The 25,550-nt window shown below is 47.9% G+C and overlaps 1 protein-coding gene across 2 annotated transcripts in view; it reads right to left on the minus strand.

The window, feature by feature from the left end:
• MAP2K6 (mitogen-activated protein kinase kinase 6) overlaps positions 1 to 25,550 on the minus strand; it is a 116,476-nt gene that overhangs the window by 20,900 nt on the left and 70,026 nt on the right. For both annotated transcript variants that reach the window (XM_068976769.1, XM_068976768.1), the window contains exons 2-10: positions 22,251 to 22,317; positions 12,559 to 12,607; positions 11,449 to 11,562; positions 9,733 to 9,852; positions 8,388 to 8,504; positions 7,664 to 7,715; positions 4,418 to 4,545; positions 3,301 to 3,378; positions 1,292 to 1,431 (exon numbers count right to left, since the gene is read on the minus strand). In XM_068976769.1, the coding sequence (XP_068832870.1) occupies positions 1,292 to 1,431; positions 3,301 to 3,378; positions 4,418 to 4,545; positions 7,664 to 7,715; positions 8,388 to 8,504; positions 9,733 to 9,852; positions 11,449 to 11,562; positions 12,559 to 12,607; positions 22,251 to 22,317 (865 nt within the window). The remainder of the gene's footprint in view (positions 1 to 1,291; positions 1,432 to 3,300; positions 3,379 to 4,417; positions 4,546 to 7,663; positions 7,716 to 8,387; positions 8,505 to 9,732; positions 9,853 to 11,448; positions 11,563 to 12,558; positions 12,608 to 22,250; positions 22,318 to 25,550) is intronic.

Below are 25,550 nucleotides of genomic sequence, written 5' to 3' on the forward strand. Positions count from 1 at the left end.
CCATCACTCCAGCCTCTCCGGCCATTCAGCCGAGACCAAAACAAAAGCAACGGCAAGTCAGCCTCATGTGGCTTTAGGGGGAAGTATCAGGGATGGCGGGCCTAGAGCTGGTGGAAACCCAAGGGGCCTTCGCTGCACAAACAACAGACAGCTGCCTGGTGCTGCCACGTTTGCAGTAAAAATGGCGTGCAGAGTGCCTCTTCCAAAGCGTGTGGCGGCCAAGGAAGGGTAACCTTGGGGAAGCCAGCCTCTCCAACGGGCGGTGGAACACCAGCCCCTTCCTTAGCGCCAAGTGAGCAGGGCCGGTCCCCTGGGCGACCACAGCCGGGCTTCCAGCATCTCCGACGGCCTCTGCCCCAGCTCACAGCTGCACAGCAGTGCCCAGGATCACAGCCTGCGCTCCGTCACAGCACCGTCTTTCCAGCATCCCTTGCGATGATCATCAGTATCAAGGCATGCCGGGCACCCTGGGGCCCATGCAGATGGAAATCACCAGGTTTTCTGGAGAAAAACAGTTCTCTCTTCTAGTTCCCTCAATTCCACCAGCGATTTCCATGAAAGCAAACTCACGGCATCAGTATGGCTCCGTCCATCTCTCCACCCCAACTTTATTTTCCCCTCTCGGATGTGCCCCCTCCCCAGCTGGAACTGTCCACTGTCCACTTCCGGGCAGAGCCGTCAGTGAGCAAGCCTTCTCTAAGAATCAGCCTGAAACACCAAAATCACTCGGTAAGACTTCCAGGTGCCTAAGGGCAGCTCTGAATGTAGCCTCCGTCGTCTTCTCCGGGGTAATTCTTTGCGTCATATTTCCTCTCCACCCGAGCCCTCCCGTGGGTCCCGCACCTCTCTCTTTACCCCCTGGCCCACATCAAATGGCTCAGCCTCTCATGAAACTGTTTCCCATGCCTGTGACGGGGTGCTTGAGGTTCCTCCCACCTGGAACACCTCCTCCTCCTCCACTTCCCTTTTCCCTGGCACACACCTCACCTGGTCCCAGCTCGGGATTTATCTCCTCCAGAAACTCTCCCCTAAGGCCTTTCCTCTGAGTTGCCCCCCAAGACCCAGTGCCCATCTCCCTCTGGACCTGGGCTAGAATGACTGAGCGGGGACACTCCCCTCTGTGGCTCTGAGCTCAGCGGGGACCAGGCAGAGCCATAGTTGTTGCTTAGCAACAAGGATACACTCCATCAACAGGGGGTGGATGTGGGCACGTGGATTGGACCGATGGAGGAAGTCGGGAGGACCCCTTCCGCCTTCGCCCTGGCTTCTGGGAGACGACGGGCTGTCTTACCACTGTGAGGTAAAGTCAACAAACTCTTCGGAGAACTTGTCTGCGGGCAGCTGCGGCGACGGCTCCTCCACCACCTGTTTGAGCTGCTGGAAAGGAGTCCCCCACGAGTCGTAGGGAAACCGGAGGATGGCCAGCTCGATCTGGAGGGGAGAGATGCACAGGAGATGAGAGCTGACTCTGGGCTACTGGGTACCGGGCAGCCGCTGGGGCATCCACATCGTCCCAGGAGAACCGGGGGGCAACCAGACAGAGACAGTCGGGTGAACCGTGCAGAGGGGACACCAATGATGCCATCTTCGCTAGCAGTGTGCCTGCACGTCCTGGAGCTAGGGGTGACATCGTCTGGGAGACAGCCCCTCAAGCCTGTATAAAAGCGGGTCCTCACTAAGAGGAAATCCACCCTGAATATTCACTGGAAGGACTGATGCTGAAGCTCCAATACTTTGGCCACCTGATGCGAAGAACTCACTCATTGGGAAAGACCCTGATGCTGGGAAAGATTGAAAGTAGGAAGAGAAGGGGACGACAGAGGATGAGATGGCTGGATGGCATCACCGACTCAGTGGACATGAGTTTGACTAAACTCCGGGAGTTGGTGATGGACAGGGAAGCCTAGCGTGCTGCAGTCCACGGGGTCGCAAAGAGTCGAACACGACTGAGCGACTGAACAACAACCTCGCTGAAACCCAGCGCGGCACTTCATAAAACTCTGAGCCAGCAGTGTGCAACTTCAGGAGGAAAGGGGCCAGGTGAGCCTAAAAAGCAGTTCTCGCCCGAAGACGCTTACCTCTGCTGCCATCTGCTGGTCACACGCTGGAATGAAAACAAACTGGGCCAAATGACTGCTCTGTTTTTGGACTTGAGTAAAGGCCGCTTTGCTGTTACAAGATCACGTGCCTTCTGGGCAAGGATGTGAAATAGCTCACGGGATTTACTCAGCTGCTGTGTCTGGGAAGGAACCAGGACCACCATGGATCCTTCCAGACCTCGGCGATACACTGAAAATTTACGATCAGCAGTTGCAAATCGGGCTCTCGCCGTATATAACTTCAGGGCTGTGCCTGAGGAAATGAGCCTGCTCATTAGTGTGTGTTGGGGATATACCTGTAGTCAACAGCCAAGACTTCTCTCATAACCATATTCTGAGCAGCTGAGCCCATGTCTTGGATAACAAAGCTCTCCGTATCAGGGTCTAGGACAGGTGGCATAGACGGGGAGTTTGAGATGGACATGTACACAGTGCTGTCTTTAAAACAGACATCGCACAAGGGCCTGCTGTACAGCACAAGGGACTCGGCTCAACATTCTGTAATAACCTAAGTGGGAAAGGAATTTGAAAAAAACAGATACAAGCATAACTGCATCGCTTCACTGGACTCCTGAAACCACACAACATTGTTAATCAGCTAGGTGGCTGAGAGGGCGAAGAATCTGCCTGCAATGCGGGAGACCTGGGTCCAATCCCTGGGTCAGGAAGGTCCCCTGGAGAAGGGAATGGCTACTCATTCCAGTATTCTCGCCTAGGAACTCCCATGGGCAGAGGAGCCTGGCGGGCTACAGTCCATGGGATTGTGAAGAGTCAGACACACTGAGCAACTAACAAAGCATGCTCCAATATAAAACAAATTTTTTTTAAAAAGTTCTATCAGGGTCCAAGCTCATGCTCTTGGAGTAGCCTGAGCTTCTGCATGCTTGATTCGAGTAGTTTACATTTAAGCCGTAAGGATAACTCTCCGGAACGGCAGCCAGACCCTCTCGGTTTACAGCTCAGGACAGGGAGACAGGCTGTGTGACTCCATCCGTCACTCAAGGGCGCTAAACTCCTTGGAGGTAGAATGAGGAGAACTGGGTTTGCCCAGTTCCAGTTCAGTGTTTCTGCCGCCCCGCTCTGCAGACGATCTTGCTCTCTCACATCAGCTTCACGTCCACCTCTTGCTCTCGACGTCCGCCCCACCCCAGCTTCATGCCCCAACCCTCCTGCCCCCCAGCCCACAATTATCACACGCTACCATGGTGATGCCCAAACTCCAGATGTCGGACTTCACGCTGTATCCCTTCTGGTTGAGCTCTGGGTTTATTCTCTCGGGCTGCAAAGTAGAAGAAGACAACTGAGATGACATTCTTGGCTCGGTGAAGTCTGGGGGGTGGGGTGGCAGTGGCTGCCAAGTGGGCGGCTGTGAGCCACTAACATGCCTCCCGAGCCAGGAGTCTCACTCATGACAGTGAAGACCGGCATCTCCACGGAGCTTACAGACATCTTTTCCTGGAGACAACGATGCATCAGAGTCCCCTCACAACTCAAAAGCAACTTCAGTTTGGCCTTACAAAGAGCATGACATACAGTATACCATTACTCTGCCCGCCTCGAAGTTTCCTCGTTTAAAAGACCAACAGTCCAGGGACTTCCTTGGCGGTCCAGTGGTTAAGCTTCCTCCTTCCAGGGGGGGGACATGGGTTTGATCCCTGGTCGGGGAACCAAGATCCTGTATGCTGCAAGGCAACTAAGTTCTGCACCCTGCAACTAAGTTCTGCACCCTGCAACTAAGACTCAAGGCAGCCAAATAAAAGAATAAAATACCAACAGTCCAGAACTCAGTAAAAACAATCCGCAAGAGTCACTGGGCTACTGTCTGGTATTAACAGACCTCAGCCACTTTTAGGTAATCGTGGACACAAAGCTTTTAAATTCCAAGCACGCGTTCATTTCCAAATAGAATATTTACAGTAGAAATCCCTTAACTTTAAGGGAATCCCAAGGTCTCTGGCAAAAGCAATGAACCTTCACAGCTACGAGGCTCCCTCGGGACTAACCTAACGGCCCTGCCTGGGGAATTGAAATTCTTCTCTCTGCTCTATTCTCAGCAAACAGCGCAGAGTGGAGAACTGGGCAAGCTTTATGTAGTGCTTTTTCAGAGTATGCCGCTTCCTCTGGTTCTTGTTTCAAATACAAGAGAAGGAAGGGGCTCGGGATTTCAGACAGGAGACATTTAAGAAGAAAGGAGGTGTAGGATACTTCTTGTGCCTTGGGCGTATTTCAATGCTCCCCCCTCGGCCGCCCAGGTCCTGTTTCCTGGCAGGGTTTGAAGGCACTTGGTCCCCCAGCGCCACCCCAGGCGCTGTACTCACGGCCATGTACGGTTTGCATCCGGCATCGATGGTTTTAGCCACGGAGTCGACCAGGTAGCCGCTGATTCCGAAGTCGCACATCTTCACCTGGCCCAGGGCGTTGATGAGCACGTTGGAGGGCTTGACATCTGCAAGCGGAGACAGTCGGGAGGCTGGGGGCGCAGCAGCATCTCTCTGCCACCAGGGGGCCTGGAGCCTCCACTCCCGCCCCGGCTCACCCTTAAGACTCATCCGAAAAGGAACTGCCACCCCAGTTTCAAACACGAACTACACTCCGATAGAACGTGATCTTATTTAAAAAAGAAGGAAAAACACCAAGGCTAAGAAGAAAAGGGGGAAAGCAACTTGATTTCCTTATCATTAAAATTTTTTAATGTTTTTCTTTTTATTGTGGTAGAAGTCACATAACATAAAACGCATAGTTTTTACCATATAACTGACCAGAGGCACTGAACACACTCACACCGGCATCATCTCCTGGATTTTCCACCTTCCTAAGCTGACACTCTGTCCCCATTAAGCACTCTCTGCCCATTCTCCCTGCGCTCCCCACCATCCTGACACTCGGCATCTTCCAGCGTACTTTCTGACACCATGACCTTGACTATTCCAGGCCCCCTGTATCAGTGGCGTCAAGCAGGATTTGCCTGCACCTACTATACACTGGAATGCATTTCTAAGGTTGACTTAATGTTTTCACTTCGGTTTACAGAAGTAGAGTTTACCAAGTTGACGTGGGTTACGGAAAACTTGAAAAGAAAGAGAAAGGACACACTTATATATGCATGGAAGACAGACCCTAAAGTGATGACGACAGTGTTCACCATGAATAGTCACACACACGTTTCTCATTGGCTCACTCAGCCTCATGTCATCAGTTCTGGTTCTGACCGGTCTCGGGTGAGTGGTCTGCTTTCTATCTCATGCTTTGTCCTTCTCGTCAGACTGGGGATCCATCAAGGGAAACAACTGCTTCCTCTAATTTCTCATCTTCATCGCTCCCGTACAGGTGGTGAGAGCTTAAAACTTGATGACTAAGTCAAACGCCCACTTCCTGGGCAGAGTGTCTCTCTTATGCTAGAGGCATAAGCCCTAGAGATCTGAACGTCACCACATTCTCCTCGTTACAAAAAAGTCCATGTCATGCCCCCAAGCATTTACTATGAAGGTGGAGCTTTGTGCCAAGTGTTCTGATGATAATGCTTTAAAAGCCCAGCTCATAATGATCTACTCTGCATTTAGTGGACTGAAAAGGCAGACTGAGGCATAATGCATCAAGTGTGCTTCTGCAAGAGGCGTGTCAGAAGGCACAGGTGTAACTCATGATGAACTCAGACAGTCCAGGCCAGGAGGCGGGTCACAGAATATGCACGTGGGTAGAGTGGGCTTCCCGGAGGAAAGAATCCACCTCCAATGCAGGAGACGAGACGCAGGCTCGAACCCTGGGTCGGGAAGATCCCCTGGAGAAGGAAGTGGCAGGCCGCTCCAGTATTCTTGCCTGGAGAACGCCATGGACAGAGGAGCCTGGTGGGCCGTGGGGTCACAAGAGTCGGACACACCTGAGTGACTAACCCACCACCACCAGAGAGGGTTTGCTCTTACATGAACTCCTCAGTCTGAAAAGATAAAACGCACCCTCCCAAGCAGGTGGACCTTCGTCACGTATGGAAGATGAAATTAGAAACTTAGAAAATTAAAGTTCATTTTTTCCTAAGGGACACGTTTCACAAAAGGCACATACTCAAAAGAAACAAGTATTCTAAAAACTTTAAAAATTATCCTTTATAATTTTCCCTTAAACAGCAGATACACAAGTTTCATTTTATTATCTTCCACATATAAACATTCTCTGCTATGAATGAAATGTATCATAATTTTGAAATAAGCCTTTAAAATTCAGTTTCCCATGTATAACATCATATATGAAACGAATCGCCAGTCCAGGTTCCATGCAGGATACTGGATGCTTGGGGCTGGTGCACTGGGACGACCCAGAGGGATGGTACGGGAAGGGAGGAGGGACGGGGGTTCAGGGTGGGGAACACGTGTATACCTGTGGTGGATTCATGTTGATGTACGGCAAAACCGATACAATATTCTAAAGTAATTAGCCCCCAATTAAATAAATTTATATTTTGAAAAATAAAATTCAGTTTCACATTTGTGGGTAATCTGCGCCCCTTTTCTTAACTGGGTTTCTCCCCACTTTCTTTTCTGCCTCCTCTCCGTTTACATTCTCCCCATTTTCGACAGTAACAGTCAGTAACAGCCATCAGAATAGGCATGTTTTTTGAGACATCTTACATTATTTCAGGCTCAGAGTGTAACAGTGATCAGGTCACAACTACCTATTAGCTACCAACACTGTTCATACGTTTTCTGGAAACTGACTACGCATCCCTCCTCCAACAGGCGCTCCTTGACTCCAGCCGCCCAGTGCTAATCACGGCCTCCTTTCATATTCTGCCTACACTATTTCCGTGCTTGGTACTATCGTATTTCTCACGTGGGTTTTTTCCCCCATGTGTCTGTTGTATATTTGCCTCACTCCCCTACCAAGAACTCCTGTGTAGAATTTGGATGAGAATATGCTCTCTTCATAGGTACCTGTCCGGGCGTCTATTGTAGCGCTGTATAAGTGCTGGGAAATAATTACACAAGATACAGGGAAGAATGAAGGCATGGAAGAAAGATGGAAGAAAGGATATCTGGGTGGGTGGATGGATGGATGGATGGATGAAGAGATAACAGGTCAACAGAGAGACAGGAGGGAGAAGAGGAAGAGAGACCTGCCAACCTTTCACCCCGTCCTGCCTCCCACTGTCTGAACAGGACGAGCTTTACGCCAGAACTTCTCAGACCCTCACGGCCCAAGAATTACCCAGGGAGCTTGTTAAAATGGAGGTTCTGACTCAGTTGGTCTTGGGACTCAAGATTCTGCTTTTCTAACAAGCTCTCCGGCGATGGCCAATACTAGGTGAATTTTTATCATATTCTCTAAAATTCTCTCCGTGGCAACAGGCAGTTCATATTCAAGTAGGCCTAACACACAGCTCCCATCCCCTGATGTCCTCAGACATAATACTGAGCAGCTCCTTATACGATCTGCTATCCAGTCCCAAAGGAAAGCCCCTCCTCTGTTCTCTCGCCTGACTCAATTTCATCCAGTGGGGTGAAAACAGAAATTAATAAAACTCGGGTGAAAGAAATAAAATTGATAGCCAAGGCAGCCCCATGGACACTTACCTCGGTGAATGACAGACAGCTTACTGTGTAAATGTTCTAAGGCCTTTACAATCTGCAAGAGAAACACGAGGTGGATTTATGTCCCCCATCCCTGGAAAGCAACTGCATCTTAAGTAAATCCCCATTTATTATCCCTGGCTTACAGTCCCAAGGGGAGGTGTTTTCTCCAAAAGTGGTGTTCCTAGCCAGGAAAATACACAGGAGGCCATACAAATTAGACCCTGCCCAGCAGAGAGATGACGTCAGAGCGCAGAGAGGCAGCCTCACTGGTAAGTTCTGATTCTCTACCTTGACCCCCAGCGTCTCTTCCTCTCCCCTCTCCTGGGCCTCGGCAGCCGGGAAGGGAGCAGCGTCCTCTTCTGCCTGCTCCCTTCTGTGCCTATTAACCCTAAGGAAACATTTACAACTCCACAAACGAAAATCAAGACAAACCAGTATCAGAACATGGACACTGGGAATGTGGTCCTAGCCGATGAATGTGCTGCTCAGAGGCATTTCAGCTGAAAGCCTCCCAGGCCGAGTCAGGAGCAGAACTTCGTGTAGGTCAAGCCCAGAAAGAGAAGCATCCATCGATCCATCCACTTACACAGCCGTGCAATCAACACACACAGATGGGATGGGCGCTCCGGTCCAGGCGGTGTTTCCCCATACGGAGGAACAGCGAAACAGGAGGCCCAGACCCCCCGCGCTCCTTGGACAGGGCTGGGGCTCGCGATGTACTCACAGAAACTGCTATTTTCCCTAAGATGTCCTCTGGAATTGTTTGGCCTTTATCGATCACTTGCTTGTAGAATTTATCTAGGGACGTGTCCATGAGCTCCATGCAGATCCAGACATCCCCCTGGAGCCCGGTTGGTTCGGAGACAGTCAGAGAGGATGGAAAGGGGAGAGGAGGAAGCAGTTAGCATCTGTCAGGAGGAACGGGCCACTCCCTGCGTGAGCTTTGGAAGGAAATGCACACTGTCCTTCGAGAGCTCAATGAAATTTATAAATGGGCAATATTATCTCCAAAAAGCAAGCTAGCAGACAGCCAAACAGATTTGCCTGTGATCAGCCACTCCTTCATGAAAACTAGGTTCTAAATGCTTACACCCACAAGCAACAGGCTCCCAGAAACCCAAGCCTTTACCGTTACTGTTATCTAAGACAGCAGCCTCCAGGCTTTTTGGCATCAGGGACCAGTTCCGTGGAAGATAATTTGTCCGTGGACCCGAGCAGGGTGGGGGAGCACGGTTTCCGGATGATTCAAGCGCATTACATGTATCATGCGCTTTGCTTCTATTACTGGTCCCTCAGCTCCACCTCAGAACGTCGGGCATTAAATGCTGGAGGTGGGCGACCCCTGCTCTGGGAGTTACGACCAGATACCAACTCTATGCCTGACTTCCCACACTGACCACGGGCAACAGCTTATCATTTAAAGCTGGTTATAAGAGGGAGACGAAAACAGGTAATAATAAGGACCTATGTATAGCACAGGAAACTCTACTCAAACACTCGGTAATGGGCTGTATAGGGAAATATCTTAAAAAGTGTGAGCATATATATATATATATATATATATATACATGGAGCTGATTCACTGTTAGCAGAAACTAACAGCACTGTAAATCAAGTATACCCTAATAAAAAAGTGCTTAGAAAGGGGAGGGGACAACAACTCATATCATCGTCAAATGAGAAGGAGAATCAGAAAAAAGAAGCAGATATGAGGCCAATCCACTGCACAAGCCTGCCTGGAGCTTATCAAGAGGCCAAAAGACCAGAGTATTTGAGATTTCAAGGGACTGACACAAATACATCTATAGGTTGATAGAGGCCGCTCTGCTGAAAGAGACAAACCAGAACAGGAAGGAGAAAGGGAACCCCAGCATTTTGAAAGGGCTAAACACATTGGAAAATACCATGGTTTCCAGCTAACTTTGCACCAACATTTCACGAGCATGAAACTCTCCAGAGACGACAAGTCGGACAAGGAAGTGCCCTGTGACTGCAGGTGTTTGTGAGATCGGGGGGACGTCTTTCTCAGTCACCGCTTGCCTTGCAGCTTTGAAGGTACTACCACCTACCTCGCGAAAGAGTGCGCCATAAAAGGTGACCGTGAAGGGGCAGTCCACGGTCCTCATGGAGATATCCAGATCCATCAGTAGCCGCTTCTGCTCTTGGCTGTTGACCGTGGCCCGGATCCGCTGATCGGAAGGCATGGAAAATGGATGGTTACTGCCCTGAGGATGGGTCTGTCGACAAGGCAGGGACCTCAAAGGATCCCCTCCCGAGAACAGTAGGAAAATTCACAGCACAGCTTCTAGCAACAACTGTTCAGATACCTACCCTAAAGGGTTACCTATCTGTAACGAATGAAAAGTAAGGAAGACTGCTATTCATTTCATTTACCGAATAATCCCCAGGAGAGAAGCCAACAGGTCATCTACGGTGGAGAGTGTGCAAATGTTTGGGAAGACATTCCCAAGTTACAAAACAGTCTGACTTATCGTGTGGGTTTAGTGTAAAGTGGCCAGAGTATTCATTGATGTGGGGCTGATTTGGGCTCATACAAGGAAAAAAAAAAAAAAAAAAAGCCAAAATTCCCTCTTTATGAGCAGGTAAAAAAATCTGGACCCTAAACAGAAACCGCAGAAGAGTTAGTTGACTGAGGAATGGGATAAGGAGGAGCTGAACTGAGATGGAGACACAGGTCATGTCTAAGAGAAGACAGACTAACCACACCAGTAAGGGCAGCCTCACAGACAACACGACTGTGTCATTAAACGACAACATAGTATCACGAGGCTTTCACATTTTTTGCCTGTGGAGCAAAGAGTCTGCAGGAGATAAAACTGAAATATCTACAAGGTAAGGGAAAGATGTCAGCATTCTCCAAAAAAATAAAAGGAATCCAGGTCATCTGACCATCCACATGCCTGACAACCCAGCTAGAATGAACACACTGGGCCCGCTCCAAGGTCCTCCCAACATCCACTCAAGAAATATGCGATGATTCTAAATTTCTTTTTATAGCTCCAAAACTATGCAAATTCGCTCAAGATGACTTTACCCTCCTCTGTTTCCACAAATGGAGGCAATTTTGTCTCTCAGTTTGGGTTTCCTGATTTTCAGGGACAGATTCTTTAAAAGCAACAGAATAAAGCTTAAAAAGAGACTTGTAAGACAGAAAACCAAATGCCACGTGCAAGCTCGCATTTGGGTGCCGATTTGAAAAACCAACAGGAGAAAAGACAATGACAGCTTTGGAACGATCAAGGTGACGTTCGTTCGGACCTGGCAGTGGATGAGAGTGAGCAAGCACTGCTGATTCTTTTACGTGTGATGATGCGGTTGGTGGTCGTGGTGGTTTAGTCACCAGGTCAAGTCTGACTCTTGTGACCCCCATGGGCTGTATGGCCCACCAGGCTCCTCTGTCCATGGAATTCTCCAGCCAAGAATACTGGCGTGAGTAGCCGTTCCGTTCTCTAGGGGATTTTCCCGACCCAGGGATCCAACCCACGCGTCCCGCATCGCAAGCGCAAGCCACCAGGGAAGCGCGATGTGGTCGAAAAACGACTGGAAAGCGGGGGTAGGGCTCAGCAGCCCAAAAGCCAGGTGCTGCTGCTCATACCAAGGAGGCACCCGACATATTTGGAGGGAAACATCGTTTGCCACAAACAGGCTTTTCTGTCTCCCCCCACAGAGGACTGTCCTGCTTCTGTGAAAGGGGCCCGTGTGCAGCTGAGAGGGCCACACATCCCAACCAGCACCGGCAAGTGTCTGGGGAACGGGAACGCTACCTTCACCGCCATGATCTGCCCGCTGGGCACGTGCCGCATCCTCTCCACCACCCCGTACGCCCCCCGGCCCAGCTCCGCGATGGGCTCCAGGTCATCCGCCTTCACCTCGAAGTTCTGCAGGAGAGAAAAGCAAGGGTGCAACAGGAAGCTCAGCTCAGCTCAGTCGCTCGGTCGTGCCCGACTCTTGGCGGCCCCACGGACTGCAGCACGCCAGGCCTCCCTGTCCATCACCAACTCCTGGACACTCAAAGTCATGTCCATCGAGTCGGTGATGCCATCCAACCATCTCATCCTCTGTCGCCCCCTTCTCCTCCCGCCTTCAATCTTTCCCAGCATCAGGGTCTTTTCAAATGACTCAGCTCTTCGTATCAGGTGGCCAAAGTATTGGAGTTTCAACTTCAACATCACTCCTGCCAATGAACACTCAGGACTGATCGCCTTTAGGACGGACTGGTTGGATCTCCCTGCAGTCCAAGGGACTCTCAAGAGTCTTCTCCAACACCACAGTTCAAAAGCATCCATTCTTTGGTGCTCAGCAATAGGAAAAAAGGAAAGAAACCAGACACAGGCTGCCCTGTCCTCCCTCTGGTTCCTCTGAGCAGTCCAAGGGTCCTTTCTGGTCGAGAACCTTCTGGTCTAGAAGCTTTGCCAAGCAGCCACTGAAAGCAAGAAGTGCCTGGGAGACGTGCAGAGGCCCGCTGTGGGCCCCCCTCTGTCCCGGGCAATACAGAGGTCCAGTCCCAGCTCAGGCGCTGAACGGCACAGGGAGCGCTGACGCCGCACGGCGGATCTTCAGCTCCGGCCCTCGATGGCCCCTCAGGCCCCTTGCTGACTCCTGGCGACTAGCTCTAGGCCTGGACTTTGCAGAGCGCAGCCCGAAACAAACCGTCTCTTTGCCTCGGAGACCTCCCATCAGAACCACAACAGCCCGATCCCGATCTGACACTGAAAATAGCAACTGCTCCACAGACCACTTCTGTTTACATTCAAACGTTATTGACCCAACCCCTGACAGCATGTTATGGAAAATTCATTTTTTCCCACTGGCCGGTCACAAAGCATACAGATAAAAGGGTCAAGACATTAACTGGAAGACACGACTTTTCTCACCTGATTTCCAATAGAAATGCAAGCTTTGGAGTCTAAATCCCGAGGTGGCCTGCAACAGAGAAAAGAAAAACATGAGATATTTCATCGAATGCGATCTTCCCAAAGCCTACGAGACTGGAGAGAGTTCTCCCTAAAAATAAGGTGAGAGCTCATGAGTAAGATAAAGCAGCATCAACAGGTTAATAGTGTGGGAATTGGAGAAAAACAGATGCTCTTAGAAACCAGTCTCCGAACCTCCATTTCTTCTTTATTACGAAGATATTCGTACACTTCCTCATAGAACAAGAGTGGCTGCTAAAGGAGATGTCCTAAGCAAAATGCTTATTAGCATAATGACTGGCATACATTCAAAATATAAATATGCATATATATAAACTATATTATATGTAATAACATACATATAATATACATTATATAAAATAATTATATATACTATAATTACTTACACAGGGGCTTATTGGAATAGCCTAATTATTCACATAACAACACACACACACACACACACACATCTATAAGCTTCCCAGGTGGCACTAGCGGTAAAGAATCCACCTGCAATTCCGAGACCTGGGTTCCATCCCTGGATCAGAAGATCCCCTGGAGGAGGGCGTGGCAACCCACTCCAGTGTTCTTGCCTGGAGAATCCCCGGGACAGAGAAGCCTCGTGGGTTACCGTGTATAATTCTAACTTTCCTACTGAAACTAACTAAATAAAACAATAATGAAAACATATGAACATAAACACAGATAACACATTAATCTAAGGCTTTAATGGGAATCCTTCTGAAATGAATAGAAAACACAAACCAAGGTTTTTCTAAATTAATTTAAAACCCGGACTGAGAGGCAGGGATAAAGATGAACACACACACACACACACACACACACACACACACACACACACACACACATACACAGAGGTGATGCTTTTATAAATCCCGTGTTTCTAAGCAGGGAATTTTTCTTCAGAAACGCCTTCCAGAGGAATTAAATTTTCTGAAAAATCTGATTTCTCACTCTTAAAACCTCTGAAGCTCTTTTTCTTTAGTTGTCACAATCTGCTTGTACTAATCGCAACAGAACTTTGAAATAAAGGCAAATATTATTTGAAACATGTGACTAATATAAACAGTGAAAAATCCTTTGCAATTGTTCAGACCCTTCCTTTCGTAAAGAATGAAGCAACAGAAAAGGTCACTAGTTAATTATTCAGGGTTACCTCCAAGGGCATGCCATCCAGCGAGGCTGCTGGGTAAGACCTCTTCCAGATCTAATATCCTAGTATTCATACAAGGGCTCTGCAAATCACAGTCAGTGCGTGCGTGCTAAGTCGCTTCAGTCGGGTCTGACTCTTCGAGATCCCGTGGACTGTAGCCCGCCAGACTCCTCTGTCCATGGGATTCTCCAGGCAAGAATGCTGGAGCGGGTTGCCATTTCCTCCTCCAGGGGATCTTTCCAACCCAGAGATCAAACCCGGGCCTCCTGCGGCTCCTGCATTGCAGGAGGATTCCTTATCGCTGAGCCACCAGGGAGGCCCATAAATTAGTCTGTGACCCAGCAATGGGTGGATTTTACACGTTTAAAGGGCTGTGAAAAACAAACAAGAAACGGTCTTCAGCAAGGCCATTGTGGCCCGGTAGCCCCAAATATTTACTATCTGGTCTTTGGCACAAAAAGTTTGCTGATTCCAGTTTTATTCTAACCTTGCATTATAACTCTACCTAATAGGAGGGTTTCGTGCCATTTTCCAGAATGAGAAAAATGAAACCCAGAAAAACTCAGCGATATGCTGAACACACAGTCCTCAACAGGGCTGAAAATAAAACTCATGTCATCCGAGTCTCAGCCTTGACCTAAGGAGAAGGGGGTATAGACACTGAAAACTGGGTTAAGTGCTTTCCTTGCACTTCCTATCGTCGAAACACACACACACACACCCAGAAGAGTCATTATTCCCACATTCCAGATGAAAACCTGTTTGACTGAGACTTAAGCTATCTTGCTCCCGAGTGGTGAAGCTCTGATTCAATCCACATCCGACTGAATCCAAGGAACCTGCCCCATCCAGACCCCTTCTAGTGTAATTGATCACCAACCCCCACCACGAGGGCTTTGGGCTCAGCAAGGCAGCCAGAGGCATCAGATGAAGGCCTGAGGTGGACAGCTTGTCTTGGGCTAGTTGACACTGTAACTGGTCCAGGGCACACTCGTCTGTCTGGGACACTGAGGTTTAAACTGTGGGTGGACATTCCGTGTTGCTTATTCGATATTTCAGTCCTCCGGGAAGAGAAGCGAACTTATTACAAAACTCCTAACCCTGTAAGGCCGAAGGTACTCCAGAGGCCACCTGCTATGATTGTTTTCTATAAACAGCCAGCTTCGATTTATGAAAGTAATTGCGCATTTATACTTCTACATGAGTAACGAGTGTGTTGATTACTATTACAATTTTTGCCTGGGCTTCCCCTGTGGCTCAGCAGTACACAATCCTCCTGCAGTGCAGGAGACTTGGGTTTGATTCCTGTGTTGGGAAGATTCCCAACCCACCCCAGGATTCTTGCCTGGAGAATTCCACGAATAGAGGAGCCTGGCGGGCTACAGTTCATGGTGTCACAAAGAGTCGGAAATGACTCAAGCGACTGAGCATGCATGCATTATTTGCCTATAAATAACAATATTTATTTATAATCTAATGATAACAAAAAGCTCCTAATTGGGCCAGAGACCAGGCAATGCCCTTTAAACCCAAAGTCTTTTTTAATTTTCACAGCTCTTAGAGATATTAGCTTTACTCTTTTAAAATATTTATTTACCTGTTCTGGGCCTTAGCTGTGGCATGTGGGGTCTAGCTTCCTGACCAGGGATTGAACCTGAAAACTGGGTTAATTGCTTTCCTGCCAACTCCATTGGCAGCATGGAGTCTTAACCACTGGACACCAAGGAAGTCCCAGTATTAGCTCTGTTTTAATGTGAAAAATTGACAGTGAAGCAGGCTAAATAATTTAAGGTCACTCAGTGAGACGGTGACACTGCAACGCAGAGCCCCGCCATGACGTCCTCTCAACTACAGAGTAAGCGGCCCCGCCTCTCATGGACCATTTGGCTGTGGTGGCCGGGTCTAACGTGGCCAAGAGCACATAGTGGAGGGTCAGAGAGCTCTCAGTCTGTATGCCAGCTCTCCCACTTATTAAGTGAAATAATAATAATAACAACAACCCTGAGAGCCACATTCGTTGAGAAATCACGCTGGAACGTGCACTGGGCTAGACACTTAATAGGGCCCATGACATCCAATCCCCATAGCAACTACAGCCATGTTTGTTCCTGTTTTTCACTGGGGGAAACTAAGGCTTAGGAGACTTGGGTAACTTGCCTAGGATATTCAAGAGGAAGCTCAGCTCCCAAATGTGAACCTACGGATTCCAGCACCAGAGTCTGGGTTCTGTGAGGTCAGTTGCTTCTAGAAGGACACCTGACCCCTGGACAGGCCTGCCTTCTCCCTTTTAAAGCGAGCAGAATAACAACTGCCTCTGAGTTTCTCGTGAGGATTAACTGAAAGAATGCTGACCAGCACAGAATCAAGATAGAATTAGGAATCGTTGCTGCCCATCCAGTGGGGGAACAGCCCAGAGACCCGCGTCACAGACACACCAGCCTCAGTGACGCAGTGAGGCGACCACACGCACGGCCCTAAGAACAGGCCTCTGTCCCGGTCTATTCCTGTGCGGCCCAGCCGAAGGTGGCCGGGTATAAACGGCAAAAATCACCAAGCCAGCCTCACAAAACTGCCAAGGAAAACTCCAAATGCGGAAACCACTTCCTGAGGAGCACAAATTTCAGCCTCACTATTAAGACAATAACAACAACAACATCAACAGTGTATCATAAGCCCCTTCCTGAGCCAACGTGAGGCTGTTGACCATCACAGAGGGACCCTGGCTCGACATGAGGAAACGGAAGAGTACAGTCAAGGTTTGTCCCACCACGCGAGGGTCAGACAGCAGAGAACCGACCTTTACTTCTGCATAGCTTTTTATTCGTTTTTTTATACCAAGCAAGGGTTTATGTTAGTTTTCAGAAATTTACTGAAAAGACAGACTATTAACATAAATTGAATGTAAGACAGCTGGGAGGCTGAAATGAGAATATGTCCCAAAGGAAGCAATAAAGATAAGAGCAGAAATCAATAAAGTTGAAAGCAGGAAAATAAAACAAAGTTGGCTCTTTTAAAATCAATAAAATGGATAAATCTCTAGCAAGACTAACACAGATAGAAAGAGAGAAGACATGAATTATCAGTATCAGTAAAAAAAAAAAAAGAGGATGTCACAACGTATCTGTCATCATTAAAAGAATAACAAGGAAATACCATGAGCAACTTTACTTTCATAAATTCAACAGCTTAGACGAAATAGGCCAATTCCTGGAAAACCACAAACTACCAAAACTTAGCCACAATGAGATAGATCATCTGAATTATCCGATAACTATTAAACCAATTGAATGCGTCATTACAAAGCTCTGGAAGAAGAAATATACAAGCCCATTTTGTCTCACAGGAGAAATTTTAGCAAACTTTTTTTTAAATTGCATATATGAAACCATTATTTTGTAATCCTAAAACTAAGATAATGTTATATGTAAATTATAGCTCAACATTGTTTTTTAAAGAATTACCACCTATCTTATACAATGTCTATCAGAAAACAGAAGAAGGCATTCTAATCAACACATCTTATCAGGTCAGTATTATCTTAAATACCAAAGCCAGAATATAAAATATTCACACAAACAAACCCACTATAGATCAACATCTCTTACCAGCTTCAGGCACAAAAATCTTCAATATTTGCAGAAATTAAATCCAGCAGTGTATAGAAATATAGTATACTGAAACCAAGTGGGATTTTTTTGAGGTATGCAAGACGAGTTCAATATTTTAAAAATCAACCAGTGTTGGGACTTCCTTGGAGGTCCAGTGGTTAGGAATCTGCCTTGCAATGCAGGGGATGTGGGTTCGATCCCTGGCGGGAGAACTAAGACCCCATGTGCCATGAAGCAACTGATCCCGAGGGCCACAGCTACAGAGCCTGCGTGCCACAAGGGAGTCTGCGCACTGCCAGGAAGGCCCCACACGAGGCGATGAAGAGCCAAGTGCCCCAACTAATGCTCCATGACGCCGGATAAGCATGCAAAAACTGGTAAACAATCAAAGTAACACATGTTGACGGGACAAAGAAGAAAACTCCACGATCACAGCAACCGATGCACAAAAATCACTCAACAGAATTCAACGTGCATTCACGATGAAAACTGAATTCTGGGTGAGTACACTTCAACCAGAGAGGAACTTCTTCAACCTCGAAAACAACGTCTATGAGGACTTCACATTATGCTTAATGGTGGAAGATTAAATGCTTTCTCTCTAAGATGGAAAACAAGGCAAGTCAGCTTGCTCTCAGCAGTCTTATTTGATGTAGTATTGAACATTCTTGCCACTAAGATAAGGTAAGAAATAAAGGTTAAAAACAAACAGAAGAGAAAGAAATAAAACGGTCTTTTTACAGAAAGTATGACTGTCTACACAGAAAACAGTAAGAAATCTATCAAAAAAGCTCTTGGAACTAAGAGTAAGGTCACAGGGTATGCAATCAACTCAAAAGTCAATTGCAGGGACCTCCTCGGGGGTCCAGTGGCTAAGACTCCACGCTCCCAATGCAGGGGGCCTGGGTTTGATTCTTGGTCAGGGAACTAGATCCCACACGTCTCAACAAACACCCAGCACAACAAGTAAATAGAAATATTTTTAAAATAAACTGCATTTCTAAATTTCTAAAGTGGAAATCAAAATTTTTAAATGGAATACAATTTTTATTGCTTCAAAATAGAAAGAAACACTTAGGTACAAATCCTAATAAAACTGAATGCAGAGAATCTGTATGATGAAAACTATAAAATACTGATGGAAGAAATCAAAGGGAATCTAAATACTTGGAGAAACCTACCACGTTCATGGATTGGAAGACAACGAAATAAAGATGCTAATTCTCCCTCAATCGATCTCTTGGTCCAACACAATTCCTACCAAAAATCTCAAGTGAGTTTATTTGTAGATATAGACAAGCTTATTCTAAAACTAACAGGAAAAGATGAAAGCCCTAAAATAACCAAAATAGTTTTGAAAAAGAAAACAAAGTGAGAGGAATCACTTTTCCCAAAATTAAGGTTTAATCTATAGCTGCAGAAACCAAGACAGAGAGACACAGGCAGAGGAGTGGCCAGCCAGTCAGCTCAGGCGCTCAGGCGAGTCCCGCTCTCGGCAGCCCCGTGGACCGCAGCACGCCAGGCCTCCCTGTCCAGCCCCAGCTCCCGGAGTTTACTCAAACTCATGGCCACGGAGTCGGTGATGCCATCCAGCCATCCTCTGTTGTCCCCTTCTCCTCCCGCCTTCAATCTTTCCCAGCATCAGGGTCTTTTCCAAATGAGTCAGTTTTTCGTATCAGGTGGCCAAAGTATTGGAGTTTCAGTTTCAACATCAGTCCTTCCAATGAATATTCCCAGTGAACACCCAGGACTCATCTCTTTTAGGATGGACTGGTTGGATCTCCTTGCAGTCCAAGGGACTCTCAAGAGTCTTCTCCAACACCACAGTTCAAAAGCATCAATTCTTTGGTGCTCAGCTTTCCTTATAGTCCAACTCTCACATCCATACATGACCACTGGAAAAACCACAGCCTTGACTAGGCAGACCTTGGTTGGCAAAGTAATGTCTCTGCTTTTTAATATGCTGTCTATTTAATATACTTTCCTTCCAAGGCGTAAGTGTCTTTTAATTTCATGGCTGCAGTCACCATCTGCAGTGATTTGGGAGCCCTCCAAAATAAAGTCAGCCACTGTTTCCACTGTCTCCCCATCTATTTGACATGAAGTGATGGGACCAGATGCCAGGATCTTAGTTTTCTGAATGCTGAACAAACTTTAAGTCAACTTTTTCATTCTCCTCTCTCACTTTCATCAAGAAGCTCTTTAGTTCTTCTTCACTTTCTGCCGTAAGGGTGGTGTCATCTGCAAATCTGAGGTTATTGATATTTCTCCCGGCAATCTTGATTCCAGCTTGTGCTTCATCCACCCCACATTTCTCATGATGTATTCTGCATAGAAGTTAAATAAGCAGGGTGACAGTATACAGCCTTGACATACTCCTTTCCCGATTTGGAACCAGGCTGTTGTTCCACGTCCGGTTCTCACTGGAGGAGCACACCCAGAGATCAGTGGAGCAGAAGAGAAAACCCAGAAACGGACACGCATAAATATCCCCAATTAACTCTTTAAAATGAGCAAAAACAATTCCGTGGGGCAGGGACAGTCTTTTCGGCAACTGGTGTTGGAACAACTTTAGCTAGTGAAATCCACTGGGAAAAAAAAAATAGAGCCCAGCTGAAAACCCCATGCCTTGTACAGAAATTAAACTCAAACTATATCACAGACTTAAATCTAATATGTAAATCTATAAACGTCTAGAAAAGAATAGAGGAGAAAATCTTTAGGACCCAAGCATAGGGAAAGGGTGCTTAGACTTGTCACCAAAAATGTAGCTCCTAAGAGGAAAAATTGATAGACTGGGCTTCATCAATAGAGAGAGATGGAAAGAACCAGTATGACTGGGAGATACTGTTATTGAGTCACACACCTGACAAACGTTTTGCATCGAGGATATAGAAAGAACCCTCAAAACTCAACATTAAAAACAAATATGATTGGATAATAGACAAATAAGTGCCTAGACGGTTCACTGAAGAAGACACGTGGATGGGAAATAAACACCAGAAGTATTCAGTATCCCTAGCCATTAGAGAAGTGAAAATTAACACTGCAATGATACATCACGTCTCCCAGAATGGTTAAAATGAGAAACAGTTCTGAGGAGAAACTGGGCCATTCATATGTTTTTGTGTAATTTGGTACAAGCACTCTGGAAAATACTTGGCAATTCTTTCACAACTAAAAATGGACTTACCATACGACCCATAATTGCTCTGTTGGACGTACATCCCAGAAAAATGAAGATTTATTTTTATGCAAGATCTTACACAGGAATGTTCACAGCACATTTATTTATAACAGCCCCAAACCAGAAACTATTTGTATCTCCTTCAAAGGCTTTCAGAGGCTGAAGGCTTTAACACACTGGGGTATCCACCCCACGGAATGGCATTCAGCAATGACAAAGAATCATCTGTGGGTACATGCAGCAACTCGAATGAACCTCAAGGGAATGATGCTGAGAGAAGAAGGCCGGTCTCAGAGAGGATATGCATGATTCCATTTGCGCAGTTATCAGGAAGCAACAAGATGGAGATGGAGAGGAGATGAGGGTAAATTCCTACAGACAGTTAGTCCGGAGAGCTCGCCCATCAGTCCCACAAAGTCAGCGGGCTGCCGCTTCCTCTCCAGGGGATCTCCCAACCCTGGGAGTGAACCCGCATCTCCTGCGCCTCCAGCACTGGCAGACAGATTCTTCACTGCTGCGTCACCTGGGGAGCAGGTTTGTAATGCTTTTCACTTGTTGCAACTAAGACCCAACTTAGCCAAACTAGTGTATATATTTTTTAAATTTAAGTTTCCATTGGAAGGGCTATCATGCCACCTCTGCTGTAATTTTTTTCTTGGAATTGCCTTTCCTCCCCTGTAGATGCTTTGATGTGGTCCTGCCCCGAGCTGGGTGGCTCAGCTGGTAACAAATCCACCTGCAATGTGGGAGACCTGGGTTTGATCCCTGGGTTGGGAGGATCCCCTGGAGAAGGGAACAGCTACCCACTCCAGTATTCTGGCCTGGAGAACTCCACGGACTGTATAGAGTCGGACACGACTGAGTGACTGTCACTTGCCCTTGCCCCCAGCTAGGCAATACCCTCCCCACAACGCGGAGAGACAAAGAAAGAGGGAGGCTCCAGGAGTAGGTGCCCGCTTCCCCAGGGCTTGGGATGTCTCAGGGCCTTGGACCCACGGCTTAGCTCATAAGCTGTGGACCTGTATGTCACGTCTGCCTTCTGTTCATACGGAACAGGATCTAAGTACAGGGCGCTGAGTCCTCACCAAGTGCCACCTTCCTACCCAACCCAAAGTTCACAGCGCTGGCTCCCCGAGGGGTTTTCTCAGATGAAATGGAAAAAGTCCCCACCCAGTGACCTTTCTGAATTTATTTAAGACCCCATCCGCCAGGGCTTCCCTGTGGCCCAGTGGTAAAGAATCCGCCTGCCAACGTAGGAGACGTGGGTTCAATCGTCCCTGGGTGGGGAAGATCCCCTGGAGGAGGAAATGGCTACCTGCTCCAGTATCCTTGCCTGGGAAATCCTATGCACAGAGGAGCCTGGTGGGCTGCAGTCCACGGGGTCACAAAGAGTCAGACACGACTTCAGCAACTGAAGAAGGACAAGCCATCTGCCAAACACGGCTGCAAAATTTTTAGCCAACTAAATTCAAAGGTACCCATTCCATAAAGACTGGCCGACTAAGATCGTTTCAGGTCTCAGAACAGTAAAAGTCCTTGGCTTCCCCGCTTCAAAGGGCTCTCCTTTCTAACAAACTACCTCCCCGGTCAAAGCATTACTCACCCTTCTGAAAAGAAACTCCCATTCCCTGGAAACCTGTAAAGCACAAGCATTTGGATTAAGACAGCGATCTTGCCAACTTACGTGGAACTGGTCTGAGGTTGTTCAAACGCTTCTTTGGGAATTTTAAGGCCAGGGTTTCGCTTCTTGCCTACAGGGAAAGATGGAAGGATAATATTAAGGTCTACAAAAATCACAGCGTGAGAGCAGGCGCAGAGAAAGGACGGAACTGGGAGCCCGAGTCTCATCCCTGCATTCATAGCCCCGCTTCCCACCAGGAAGGCTGTGAGTGAGTGACGAGGCATCGCTGCCAGGCGGGGCAGAACTTCCGAGTGCAGACTGAGGTCGTGGGTGAGGGCTTCCCAGAGTCCATGAAAGGACCCTGAAGGATGCCAACTCTCTTCACCCAGGGAGACCTGCCGTCTCTCTCTGCTGGGAGTTCGGCATCCCAGCCTCCTCCTTCCTTTCTTGTGCAACAGTGGTGGGTGGTGTCGGTTACAAGCGGCTTCCTTTATCATGTCCATCAGCGCTACCCTGGTGGCTAGAGGTAAAGAATCCGCCTGCCGATGCAGGAGATGCAGGTTCAATCCTGGGTCGGGAAGATCCCCTGGAGGAGGAAACGGCAGCCCACGCCAGGATTCGTGCCTGGAGAACCCCATGGACAAAGCGGTCTGGCAGGCTACAGTCCAAGAGGTCAGAAGTGTCAGACAGGACTGAGCGACTAACAAACGAGCACGAGGTCTCAGCCAAGTGCAGAGCCGCCTCTCCCAGGACAGCGCGCCGGCTACCGGGATCTGTGATGAGCTGACGGAGGAAACCAGGCAGGCGAACAAAAATGACCCTCCCCACTGCTCCGCCCTGCCCATTCTCGGCCACCTGCCCTCAGTTACAACACCTGGAGCAGGGGAGAGCAATCTTTATTTACTTTTGCGCTGTTCCAAAAAGGATTAAGGAAACAGAAGGGTTCATGCAAGGAGGCTGTCCCTTCTCTGTGAGCCAGATGGGAACGTAATCGATGTATTCGTTGTCCCTAGGCTGAAACCACAAGAGGGCTTGGCTGCAACATTTCTGTTGATGAGTTTACAAGAACAGACTGAGAGATGCCAGCTCAAGATGTGATCAAACCAGTCCGTCCTACAGGAAATCCACCCTGAAGCTTCACTGGAAGGACGGATGCTGAAGCTAAAGCTCCAACACATTGGCCACCTGATGAAAAGAATTGGCTCCCTGGAAAACACCCTGATGCTGGGAAAGCTTGAGGGCAGGAGAAAGCGGGTGACAGAGGGCAAGATGGCTGGACGGCATCACCGACTTGATGCACACGAGTGTGAACGACCTCTGGGAGACGGTGACGGACAGGGGAGCCTGGCGCGCTGCAGACCATGAAGCCAGAAAGAGTCGGACATGACTGAGCGACTGAACTACAACAGGCGATCAGAGCAACTCGTCTTGTAAGGACCCAGGGTTTTCCCCACCTAAGGAGCGCCGGTGTCTCCTGGGGTTGGCAGGAAAGCCCAAAGCAGAGCTGGACGGGACACGCACAGGCTAGCTGTCTCTCTCGCCTCTTCTCTGCTTGTCGGGGCCACTACAGGGCCAACAAAAGCCCAGATTAAGGCACCGCACAGAGATGCTGAGGCTGCACAGAGAGTGAAGAAATCAAATCCTGGTTTCCTCCTTGCAGGAGAACACCAGCTGCAGACTTCAAGGGCTGCTCACCATCAGACAGCCCCCGCGACGGCCTGGCCAGAATCAGAATCCACGTCCCCAAGTACCCGGGGCTTTTCCTCCGCTCCCCAGTGGACGAAGGGTAGAGGGGACCAGAGAGAATGAAGAGGGGAAGTGTGGGATTCTGGGTCTGTAAAGACCAGTTTACCCCTGGTTTCTCCACATGCAAAGAGACCTCGGGTCACTTTTCATCCAGTCCTTATTATCCTCAGCTATAATATGGTGTATTAATAGTAACATCAGTACCTACCATCCCAGACTGATGCGAGAACCATGGGATAACACCAGAAAGAGCGGTGAAATAATAATAATTATAGTCACTTCCAGAAACAATCTGCAGAGTCTCCTTAAAGAAGTCACTGCAGAAACTCGGGAACAGAACTGGCCGTATTAGGGGACCCAAAGCTGGTGCTCCGTGACAGCCTAGAGGGTGGGGTGGGGAGGGAGGCGGGAGGGGGTTCAAGAAGGAGGGCACGTATGTATACCTGTGGCTGACTCATGGTGCTGTATGGCGGAAACCAACACTATATTGTAAAGTGATTATCCTCTAATTAAAAATAAAGATTTATAAAAAGAACTGCCTGTGTTATCTCATAGCCCTATATATCGAGACCTTTCTGTGCCGTCAAAATCCAAAACCCAGATTAACCCTGCCAACGTGTATAAAGCCAGCAAGCAACATGCTTGATGGCAGTCAACCCAGAGAAAGCCTCTCTCACTGGAGTACAGTTGCTTTACAACGTTGTCAGTTCCTGCTGGTCAGCAAAGTGAGTCAGCTGCATGTTTACACATATCCTCTCTTTCCTGGACTTTCTCTCCATTTAGGTCACGGAGCAGCGAGTAGAGGTCCCTGTGCCACAGAGCAGGTTCTCACTAGTTACCTGATTTACACATAGAATCAGCAGCCTGCATATCAGTCCCAATCTCCCGGTTCACCCACCCCTGCCTACAAATGTCTGTGTCTCTATCTCTTCTTTGCAAATAAGACCATCTCTACCATTTTCCCTAGATTCCACATATACACGTTAGTAGACAATATTTGCCAGAGAAAGCCATTCAGAGCCACCTTCATTGCAACAGGTCGCCTCAGTTCTCTCCTCATTTAGATTTTCCCATGCGTGTTTTTGAGAATTCGAACCTCATCATTTACTTTCCCATTCCTGGAGCGCCTATGGCCATTTAGTACACGTCACTGAGTTAGTCCCTGACAATACACAGAGCTGTAGTGTATCCAGAAAGATGCTTAAGCTGGATCTGATTGTGAGAATTCAAACAGACAAACGGCTTGATTCCAGCAACTCCTATCCGAGGGCCTCAGCTAAATTCACAGCAAAGGCTATTTTACCCGAGATAGTCTAGGGAGGAAGGAACAAATGTGACTTGTCTGGATCACGACATGCGGATTCCGACACAGGAGACCAATCCCAGCTGATACAGCCCTGTAGCTCTCCCAGGTAAAAGAAAGGGAGACTAAAGCATATCTTGCCTGTGGGAAAGCCTCTCCAGGTGTCTTTGGAGCAAGCAACATTACTCTCCTCTTCATTCCTAACTCAGTTCCTCCATCTCTCCTCTTCGTTTCTAACTCACCTCTTACTAGATAGACGTCAATAAAGATAACTGTTTATGGAGAAAAACACCTTTGGAAACCTTTAACATACC

This window comes from Capricornis sumatraensis, chromosome 8, assembly GCF_032405125.1.
Source record: "Capricornis sumatraensis isolate serow.1 chromosome 8, serow.2, whole genome shotgun sequence".
Lineage (NCBI taxonomy): Eukaryota > Metazoa > Chordata > Mammalia > Artiodactyla > Bovidae > Capricornis > Capricornis sumatraensis.